The sequence below is a fragment of the Apaloderma vittatum genome, unplaced genomic scaffold (genome assembly GCF_000703405.1).
Source record: "Apaloderma vittatum isolate BGI_N311 unplaced genomic scaffold, ASM70340v1 scaffold7245, whole genome shotgun sequence".
Classification (NCBI taxonomy): domain Eukaryota; kingdom Metazoa; phylum Chordata; class Aves; order Trogoniformes; family Trogonidae; genus Apaloderma; species Apaloderma vittatum.
This window is the reverse complement of record NW_009718695.1, coordinates 59,300-70,328: the sequence shown is the minus strand read 5'-3', so window position 1 is coordinate 70,328 and position 11,029 is coordinate 59,300. Positions and strand designations below refer to the sequence as shown.

The following is an 11,029-nucleotide window of genomic DNA, read 5'->3' as shown; positions in this document are numbered from 1 at the left end:
AGCCCCTGGCGGCCCCGCAGCGAGCTGCGCACAGCTCCCTCGGCCGGCACCAAGCCCTCCCTTCGCCGTTTGGCTGGTGCGCAGTCCGTGAAAACTCTGGTTTGACACACAGCTGTTAGAAAATAACTATTTTTTAGGTTTGTGGGTAAGTCTTGGCTGAAGCAAGGCATGCGTGCTTCATTTTTGGGTTTGAGCTGCTCTTGGAATGAATTTTGAGGGTCAGGAGAGCTCCACCTCCTTTACTGCTCTGAATGCATGTATTCTGTCTTTAGTTTCCACTTTCTGATATTCTTTCTGTCCACGTGGATCTGTCTCTGCAGCCGGCAGAAGCTCCAAGGTCTATGGTTTGATATTTTTATCTTTGTGCATAACTTCCTATAGACTCTAGAGTTTACATTAAGTATTTAGAATTACCAAATAAAAATCTCAATATCGGGGATTTACTGTGTGTCTAATAGCTGATTCTTTCCCAGCTGCTTTGTTCAGCCAAAAGCAGTGATAGTAGATAAATCAAACTGACTTAGAAGATGCTCTGCATTTCAGCTGCACCATTTAATGAACCTAAGAATTAATCTGAAACCCCTAGTAATCTGTAGGTTCTTGGTGCATAGGTAAGATCCCAGAAGCTCTTCTTTAAAATAAAATTAGCAGGTGGTAGTTGAGTGCCCACTGAGGGGTGGTTTGGTTTGTGTGGGGGTTTTTGTATTAGTTTGGGTTTTTTTTACTGTGCAGGCTTGTTCCTGATAATTTCAAATGTTTTATTGAACAAGAACCAAAGTGCATGAAAGTCAATTACTTTTCTTCCTGATGCTTAGTAAGTTGAAATTTGGCCTGGATAGTGACTCTAGTCCCTAGGCATGGTATTCCACTCCTCCTTGTGAGGTTAAGGAGGGCAACTCCCTTGAGCTAGAAAAACTCTGTAGTCATGGTGTCTTTCCTTCTTGGAGTGAGATTATTTTGGGTTGGGTTTTTTGCCTTCAGATTCCTTGAGGTGTCTTTAACTTAACATCTCTTTTTATTCGTTCAGTTTTATTCGAAAACAGGTTTCCCATGTAGAATGAACGGGGCGATGGTAGAAAGGAAATCTGGTTTTAATTTAAAGGATTAAAATGAATATTGGAGTTTTACAGGGGGTGTACATGCACACATCAGAGTTCAAAAAAATAGAAGTTGGAGCTTAACTTCAAGGGCAGAAACAAAAGAGACTCTTCTAAAATTATTTAAATTTTAGGCTAACCATGTAATTACAGAAGTGGATAAACGATTATTCTCAATACTCTGACTTCTGAAGATATATACAGATCTTTTATCACTCGTGGAGTTAAAATACACTGAACTTATAGAAAACGGATTCTTACTCCTTGTTTTCTTTTACATTTTTCCTTTCAGGTACCTTATCAACTTTTTGTTAGATGCCACATTAGGAATGCTGTTAATCTACATTGGTATACGTGCAGTCAGCAGCATTGTGGAATGGCAGCAGTGGGAGTCCCTGCGCTTTGGTGAATATGGTAAATGTTTCTCTTCTTGCACTGAAATGATTTTCAGGGTAGAATCTCAGAATATTTCAGTTGATAGTTAAAATCTTTATACACTTTAATATTTCACTTGTGTGGTTTTGTTTAAGTGTTAGAAAGCTCAGCAAGTCTCTAAGCATTTAGTGAGTTTGGAACAACTGCTTGAATTTTTTTTTTAAGGAGTGAACAAATTACAATATTGGATAATCTCATGGAAAAAAAAAGAGCATGGTAAATTTACTCAAACACTTTTAAATAAATGACAGCTAGAAGGTCATTTCCTATTAAAACTTTCACTGAACCACAAGCCATTGTCTGAAGATAGGGGCAAAGAGTTCTGCCAGCCCTCTTGAAAGTAAACAACCACATGCCTTCAGTGAAAAAAATGGCAAGATGGGCTGTGCTTATCCTGAAGTAATGATCACTCAGACTCCTCCATGTAGGGCTTATATAACATTGATGAAAAATGTCTATGTCATCATACAGATTCAGGGATACAGTAGTGAAATCACTTTCACAAGAAGTTGTGGCGTTTTCCTTCTGTTAGGGAAGTCCACTGATCCACAGAAATTGTGGATTTGCAGATGTGGTCGAGTAGCACATACACTGCACATCAGTGCTTAATTCTGTTCAACCTGTTCTTTTCAGATTGCTTTGCCTGGGTGATTGGGAATAGAAGTTCTGTATAGATGGTAAATGTTACATTTGAAGCTCCTTGAGAATAAGAATGAGGGCGAAGGTTGCCTTGTAAGAGCTATGGCTCTTTATCAGAGACAAAAAAACATAAAGTTTGGTGGGGGAGAAAAAGTTAAAATTACGTTTGCCTAACAAAGTAAAAGCTTTGGTGGTTGTTTCATAATTATCATTGGTAGTTTTTTTGGTTTTTTAGGTATCTTTGTTTTTAATGTTCTTAAGTGGCTGATAGAATTGAGAATAAAGTTGAAGTACTTTAGGAGCTTGGGAAGTTTGCAGTTACATCAAATAGCATTAATTGCTATTTGCTTTAATGTCAGAGGTTTAAAATAGAGATGATGATAAGCATCTCTCTTGGAAGAAATAACTGCCTATAACATCATAGGACATTTTGTGTTAGATGTATGTAGATTTAATGTGCATCATTTAGGGTACAGTTTATGACCGTTTAGGCTGTTTAAATCAGCACTGTCATGACCTTGTTTATCTGGTTTTCTTTTCCCACATGCCACTGTCCAGTATTTCCACTCTTTTCCTTGGACTGGTCTGGTGCACATCTGACTCTTCAGGGAACTGATTCAGAGAGATAAACCATTAGAAAACTCACCATATGTAGAAAAGTAAATAGCTCTTCCAGATCATTCCCCAGACTTAGGTCGCTAAGGGCTTAGGTAAGCACCAATGCCCGGGGAAGGGAAAAGGGCAAGGAAAGAACTGAAACATTGCTGAGCTGCACCTTCTGACTGAGCTTTGAGACTTATTGCCAAAAGTCCCTTTTTCCGATTGTTCATTTGGCTCCAAGCCATTTAAAGACGTTTGGACAGCTTTCAACCCATATAAAATTGACTTTACACTCAGAGCAAGAAAAAAAACCTGAAAACTTGGTGTATCTATTACAATTACAGGTAGATACTTAAAGTCTGATACTTGACATGATTACACTTCTTCCTAATAGCATTCTGTTTTTCCTGGTGTAATCTGTTCTCCTCTGCCATTTTTATGTCCTTTTAACAAGAAGCAATCTGTGTGGGTGGGAAGTGTAACTCACTCTCCCGAAATTTGTCTGTCTCTTACTGACTTCCGAAATAAATCTGTTTATTTTAGTTAGTTATGAGGCATCTGTAGCTGCAGTAACTAAGCTCTTAAGATCAACTAACTTGTTAATTGAGTTCTGCTGCAGAGATGGTTTGCAGCTGATCAATTATTGTCATTTTGAGTTAGGAGATCTGAAATGCCTACACTTATTTATCAACTATTTCTTCTGTGTGTATGTGCATAAGCAACGTATAAAATTAAATAAATCCTCTTAATTATTCTTTCCAATATCAGATCATTTATTGGTGACTTCCTTTTTCGTATCTTCATTAATACACTGTCCTGACTTCTGTGATTCTGTGACTTGCTATCACAAGGACTATTAAAAAGCATATTGTAAATCTATGTTTCCGTTAATCATGTAGGAAAGGCTTCTGGTATAAAGACAACTAGATAGCAGATGGAACGGCTGTGCATTAAGGTTAGACTCTATGTAAGAAATCTGTCTAAAAAGGATAAGTTGACCTGGAATGTTTGCTGCCCTCTTCTGTTGATTACTGCTGTTATTTCGTAAGTGAAAACCCTCATATCGCCATTAAAATAAAAAAAAAATACACTTTGGCCACAATAAACCACTTTGTCTTATAAATACAAAGTCTGGTGTCATCACAAGGGTGTTCTGAAGTTAAGTAGGGGTGTTTAGCACACCCGGATGGTCTGCTTACCGAGAGGTATCGGACACTTGTGGCATTTTATCCGTAGTAGTCAAGTCTTCGCCTTGGAGATCAGTGTGATTTCAGGTTTTTTGCAACTGTGGGGAAACCAATGAGCCCCCTGCCCCACCAGAAAAAATCCCCAAGTCTTGTCTTGACACGGAGCGATGCTGTTTGTGTTCTAGAACCTAAATAATCATTTGTCTCAAGTTAATTCTTGCTGTGAGCTCATTTCCCTTCTTAGCTCTATTACTTGATCCCTGGTGATCCATGACTTGAAGCTGTCGCAAAAAATAGCAGTGTCCTGCTGGTTTTAAAAGCCACTTCTTTATATGGAGGATAGTTTTTAAGCATAAATGCCTCAAAGAAAGAATGCATACCAGAATCTCAGCATTCATAAATGGTTGCTGTTTGTACACAAAACAGCACTGCATGCTGGTTTACAACACAGTAGCGTGACGCTCCCTCAGGGGCTTTTTATGCAAAATGTTTATTGTATTTGTCTTCGTATTTTCAGATTCAGTACATCAGCAGATAGATTTTTCACAGAAGTGCAGAATCAGTTAATATATTTGAGTATGTACAGAGGAGAAAAGCAGTCATGACCTGTACTGAAAAGAATGTTCCCTGCGTTCTCCTTCCCTTCTTGTCTTAGGCTACTTTAGCTGCTGCAAGCAGAAAACAGGTGACTAAATCCCTCTTAGTGACCATAAACTCTACTGGCAACTACGTCATGCTGTGGTCTCTTTGCTTCTCAGATGACAAAGCTTAGAAATTGTATTTGACGCATCTTTTCCTTCTAGCTCTTTGCAACTTGCAGAGCAGCTTAGAGTTCTGTAGGGTAGATAGCACTTCCCTTAAAACTTCCAAAAAAATTATTTTGGAGTAGTTCTGCAAATTAGCATTTTCTCAAGAAAATTTCTCAGGATTTGAAGAACAGAGAGAAGTTACAGGATAGAGTAATCACAGGTATGTTGTTCAAGAGCTGGCTATAAACGTGCTTCTACGAAGTGGCTGATGACAGTGATATACGTTAGTATAGACTAGTTTATCATTGCCCAGCGTTTTCAAAAATGCTGCTACAGTTGTCACCAAGGATTCAGAATTTTTCAGTTTGTCTTAATGCGTTTGTCTTGCAGTAACATGATTTCTACTGATTTGCTAGTTTATTCTAGATGTCTAATTTATATATAACAGGTATAAAATCAGAATTTGAGAGAGGCTTTCAGAGACTAGAAATTAAATCAGAGCTTTATGGCTCCAATATTAACTTTCAAGTTCTATTTTGAGTTTGTGAACTCAATTTTTGAACATACATATGTCCCAAAGATTCTTGGGAACACCATCCTGGATGTGGTGATGTTATTAACTTTTTCTCTTGAATGGTATAGTTAATAAAATAGTAGGAAAAAATTGGTTAGAAAGCACCTCTAGAGGTCATATAACCCAGCCTCTTGCTCAAAGCAAGGTTAACTTCAACACTAAAGCAGATTGTTCAGGACGTGGTCCAGTCCGGTTTTTAATTTATCCATGGGTTGAGATTTAAGAATACTTTTGAAAAACCTACTCCAGTGCTGAACTGCTCTCATGTGGAAACCTTTTTCCTTTATGTCAGAATTGCATGTCCACCCATCCACTCTATATGCCTCCAAGTTTTTTTACAAGGCTGCTATTGGGAGACCGTCGAAAGATGTGGTAAATTCAAGGCAGACAACATCCCATAATTTTGTAGAAGCAGAAGAGCACACAAAAATCCTCAAGTAGAGTTCAGTATACACAACTTTTCATTTCAGCCATGTACAAACAGAAACAAAAAACAACAAACAAAAAAAACCCAACAAACCCAAAACACCACCAGCCCTCTCCAAAAAAAGCATCATGGAACAAATCATTCGTTGGTGATAGTGCACAACACTTAATGTATAAGTTTTGCATTTTTTCGACATACAAAATATCATGTGACGGAGTTGGAATAGATGCAAAATTGCTATAGCTATCTTTGCTTTTAGAAATTAAATACAGATTGGAAAAGAGCTTAGAATAGGCTGATGAAGTTTCAATAGTAAGTCTGTAGCTAAAGCTGTATTTATTTATTTTTGTATTTGCCAGTTAGTGGAGAGAACTAGAGAAGCTAATAAAGTGTGGAGTATAGAAATTAATTGCGAAAATTTAATTCTCAAATCTAATTCAGGCCTTGTATCTTCAGAAGATCTCTGAATTACTGATGTTTCTCCTTTCAAATTTTCTAACTTTACAACAGAAGCCATAAACTGCAGAATATGGCTGTAATCTTGACCATTTTGACCATTTTCCTTTGGAGTAGTGAGTGTTGATCACTGGCTCTTACTGTAAAACTTTTTTGGGAAGTTTTCTTTTTTTAATCAGTTTCTCTTCACAGCATTTAACCTGCAAAAAGTAAGTCTCAAGACTATTACCAAGTATTAATACTGAAAGTAATTCAGAAATGTTCCAGAAAAGGAAGTAGCAACTATCCATTAGGCATTACAAATACCTAAAGGCATCTGAATTTCCATTAGCTGATATTCATCCCCAGGCTACAAGTTTTAAGCTGTCCTTGAAGACGTTGCAGAGGACTGTCATGAAGTCCGAAAAGCTAACACCCTTTTCTAAGGCTTCCTTTTGGTTTCCAGTGAAGCGCTGCTTTAAGCTCACCCTCAAAGCTTGTTAGACATACTGGTTCTATCTTTTTTCTTTTTTTTTTTTTTTAATTTCTCTTATTTTCTTCCTTTCATAGTGTGTAATAGTTGTGCAGTGCATTATATGATTCTATGATAGTCTGCATAAGTTTCAGTGTTCAAATATTTGTAGTCTTTATTCTGTCCTGGCAGATAACATAATGCACTCAGGTTTTTGGTTTGCCACAGTGGGGTGCTGCAGAATTTCAAACCCTTTCCGACTGAAACTAAAATATGATCTTAATTTTTTATTCATTGAATTTTTTTCATAGCAACTCTTGCATCTGTTGCTTCAGTTATGATTGGTTGGTTACGGTAACTTCGCAGAGAGGAAAAATATATTTAATGTTACTTAGGGAGAATGACAGAAATAATCATGTTTCTACTTAGACTGAAGGGAAGTATATTTTTCCTCTGCTATGCTTCCTTTAAATTTTCCATTTTAAGGAACTTAATACTTATGATAGAGGGTCAAAAATAACAATTTGATGAGAAACAAATGTAATGCAACTGTATCAAACTATGTAAAACAGTGAGTGTATAACTAGGTACTGCTGAATCAGATAAATTCTAGAATGGTTTGGGTTGGAAGGCACCTTAAAGATGATCTCATTCCAACCCCCCTGCGATGGGCAGAGACACTTCCCACCAGACCAGGTTGCTCAACGCCCTGTCCAGCCTTGAACACTCCCAGGGATGGGGCATCCACAGCTTCCCTGGGCAATCTCTGCCAGTGACTTTCCACCCTCACAGTAGAGAATTTCTTCCTAATAGCCAAGTCTACCATCTCTCAGTTTGAAACTGTTACGCCTCGTCCTATCACTGCTCTCCCCGTAAAGAGTCCTTCCCCATCTTTCCTGGTTGAAGGAGAGGAAGGATCAGCACCGAGGAAACTGGAGGAGGCACTTTAAGAGGATATAGCTGCCCTGCCTCTTTTAATACTGCTTTTCTGAAATGCTCACTGTGAAATAAAATGAGCCCTATGCATATATTGAACCTGTTTCCTTTCTTGCAGGTGACCCAGTGCAGTGCAGAGCTTGGGTGGGCCAGTGTGTTCTGTACATAATGATTATGACATTTGAGAAAACCATCATCATTATAGTGCTGCTTATACCTCAGTGGAAAGAGGTTAGTATTTTTTACAGCATTTTATAGACAAACAAATTTCAGGTGGAAGCTGTGAAGCAGTAGACTGACAGCGTTTACTGATTTGACTCAAGCATCATAACTGTCTACAATGGTCTGTTCTTTTAGTTTGATTAGGATACTGCTAATTAGGCTCTCTGGCATTCATTGCCACAAATATCCTATCAATATTTGAAGTGATGGTGTTACAGCCCATTAAAACCAGTTAGTCCCTATTGTACGCTCTGAACTACTTTGGAAACTGTCTTCTCCTGACTGTGTGTTTTGTAAAATTCTTCTCTGTTTAAATTTCATAAAGATGGAACTCAAAACATGTTCCTGGGGAATATGCAGCTCTAAAATGTTCAAGATGGTGCTAACACAACTCTTCAGACTTCTGTAAACAAAAATGACAGAGATAAGTTTCTTGGCAGCCCCACTTACTTATCTGTGGTAATTTATAAGCTGTTCTAAGTACTTTCTTTTTCTACAAGGCTGTCCTTTTTTTGGTTCATATGAATTATTTCTGTAGCATTAGCTAGCACATGAATAATCGCGCTTACTAATCCAATTATGTACACATGCTGCCATGGTCTGAACTTAATCCTTTTCTTTTCACAGGTAGCTTTATGGAATCCTATAGAGAACCCCCAGCTGGAGCTGGCTATTGTCATGCTGATAGTTCCCTTCTTCGTTAATGTTAGTACAACTTGCACACTTCTGTGAAATGTTTACTTGGGTATCTTTCTGCTGTGTGTTAATTAATTAACATTAGTCCTTAAAGCACAGTTTATTTTGGTGCTTAAGTTAATTTTTAAAGAGGAAGGATGATAAAGAATGGATAAAATGTCTGGATATGTAGATTTTTACAAAGCTGAAATCCATATTGAGCTGGGTAGCCAGGCTCCGAAGAGGTGCAGAAATGCCTCATAGACCTCTTTGGCCTGGTGACTTCAGTAGATACATAATACTGAAATATTGACACAGAGATTAGAAAATTACAATGGGATTTGATTTAGTAAATAGCTGGTCTAAGGATAGCTGTGCTGTGAATTATCCTGTGCCTGACCATAGCTAATGGTGGCTGGCCTACAGGGGGGCAGAGCAAGTGCACAGACGACCTTCCCAAAGGATACTCTTCCACTGAGCTGGAATTTAGGGACTAGAGCCAAAGGTAGTGGCTGTCTTTGCATTTAATAACTGCTGGTGATTTTTACTTTCAGTTTGTTCAAGTGTGGATTTTATCCTTTGACAACTAAAAGCCTGTTGCACTGAGATGTCTGCCTAAATCATTCACATTTGTACATGGTCACTCTAAATAGCAGCTACTTTTCTTATTCTTTTCTGCAAAGGCATTAAGAAGCTATGTTGTAGAGTATTTGTCCCAGGTGTAACAAACCATGTAACTCTGTGCCTATACAAGATTTTACCTTGGCCAATTCAGAATTATTGTCAAGTTTTCCTAATTCTGTCCAAATACTGACTGGATGAGCATAAGCTACTCTGAGGAAAACTCAACTGTCTCTTCCCCTTCTCTTTAACAGGCATTCATGTTCTGGGTAGTAGATAATTTTCTAATGAAGAAAGGGAAGACAAAAGCTAAACTTGAGGAAAAGGAAGCAGGACAAGATTCCAGAAATGGAAGTAAAGTCCGATACAGGAGAGCCGCATCACATGAAGAGTCAGAGTCAGAAGTATGTAGAGTTAATTATTACAATTAATACAGTATCAATTCATCCCTCATGCCATTGATTTTGTTTTAACGCTGTCAACTTAGTTTTGTTTTTCTTTGCATGAACCTTTAATAGTAGTTCCCAGCATTTGCAGTTGAAAACCATTTAAGAAAAATGGTGGTGGTGTACCTCTCGTGGTAGTTAATTTCCTTCCAGATGGGCAGGAAGACAATAGTATATTTAAATATCACAGGTGAACTGTGTTACAAATGCTTTTGAAAAAACCCACACAGAATATAAAACTAATAGACAATTCTAATTCAAAGAGAGATTAATACCTTAAAGTGAGGGGAAACTGGTAGAGGCAACTGGCCTGATTTTGAGGAAGTATTTACAACTTTGATGTAGCATAATTTTATTCTAATTTGTATTAAGTGGACAGTTTTCAGTTCATCTGAAGGATGAGTGGTATCTTTGAAGGCAAGTTGTTTCAGCTTTAGTTGGTTAACGTAACTTTCCTGCATTATAGACAGTATTATTTATATGGGGTTTCCTCTAATAAAATAATTGCTGTGTTTCCAGCATGGGTAAATTCTCTTTCACTTTAATGACAAGCTCCCCTCATTGCTCTGGAGGTACTGGAATCACTTCTTTGGATTTAGAGTCAGTGATTGTAGTAGTGATTAATGCACATTCCTCTTTGGAATTTTATTGAAGGTTCCAGAGAGGACATGTGATGTTTTTTGACAGTAAATCCATATTATGTTCTATAAGCCCCTTCCTGAGCAAATAATAAAATGATAATTTGCAAGCATAAAAAAAAAGTAAGAGGTTAAAAGTAGAATAAGGAAAGAGGGCGACTCTGATCCTTGTTACTCAGAAGCCGTAATTTCTTTTTAGATCCTTATTTCAGCAGATGATGAGATGGAGGAATCGGATGCTGACGAGGACCTGCGTAGACTGACCAACTTAAAGCCCATTAAGAAAAAGAAGCATCGCTTTGGTCTGCCTGTATGACACATTCCCTGACCTGTGTATTTGCAGGTTTCATGGCAAAAACTTCAGTCAGTGGGTTTTAATGTTGCAATCGCATCTCCCTTTTCATACAAACTGACTTAAAAGCAAGGTCTACCAACAGAATGCAAATGCTTGGAAGACTTCCAGTTCAGTTGCACTACAGACACACTGACCAATTATGCAAGAATGTCTTTTTGTGTGAAAAAACACAGCGTTGTGAAGGACTAGTTGCTGTGGGATTTGTATCTGGTGTTTCAGAGAAGAAGGTAGAAAACAGATGCAGCAATCGTTCACTTTGTGGTTACTGATGATAGAGATTAAGATGTTCTCATAAACGCATCAGAATCAACTAAGTTAAAGGAGTGTGTTTTATTACTAAAACTGGCTTTTGCAGCATAATTCCTAGAGCAGAATAGTTTATGGTTACAAGCTGTAACTTAATGTTATTTTTTTAAGTACAAATGTTTACTTGCTACCAGGTACCTATGGAACTAATAGGTGGAACAAAGATTTTTTTTTTTTTTTCAAGTCTCCTCGAATCTATTTGACTATTTTATATT

General features: G+C 37.7%; 1 protein-coding gene across 1 annotated transcript; it reads left to right on the top strand.

Annotated features, from left to right (window-relative positions):
* Window positions 1–1,389: 1,389 nt before the first annotated feature.
* TMEM110 (transmembrane protein 110) lies at window positions 1,390–10,469 on the top strand (the record flags this gene model as incomplete). The annotated part of the gene is made up of 5 exons (XM_009870335.1): window positions 1,390–1,511; window positions 7,670–7,782; window positions 8,401–8,478; window positions 9,324–9,473; window positions 10,353–10,469. Coding segments are annotated over 5 exons (580 nt in total), but the record flags the coding sequence as incomplete, so codon positions are not given.
* Window positions 10,470–11,029: the final 560 nt, after the last annotated feature.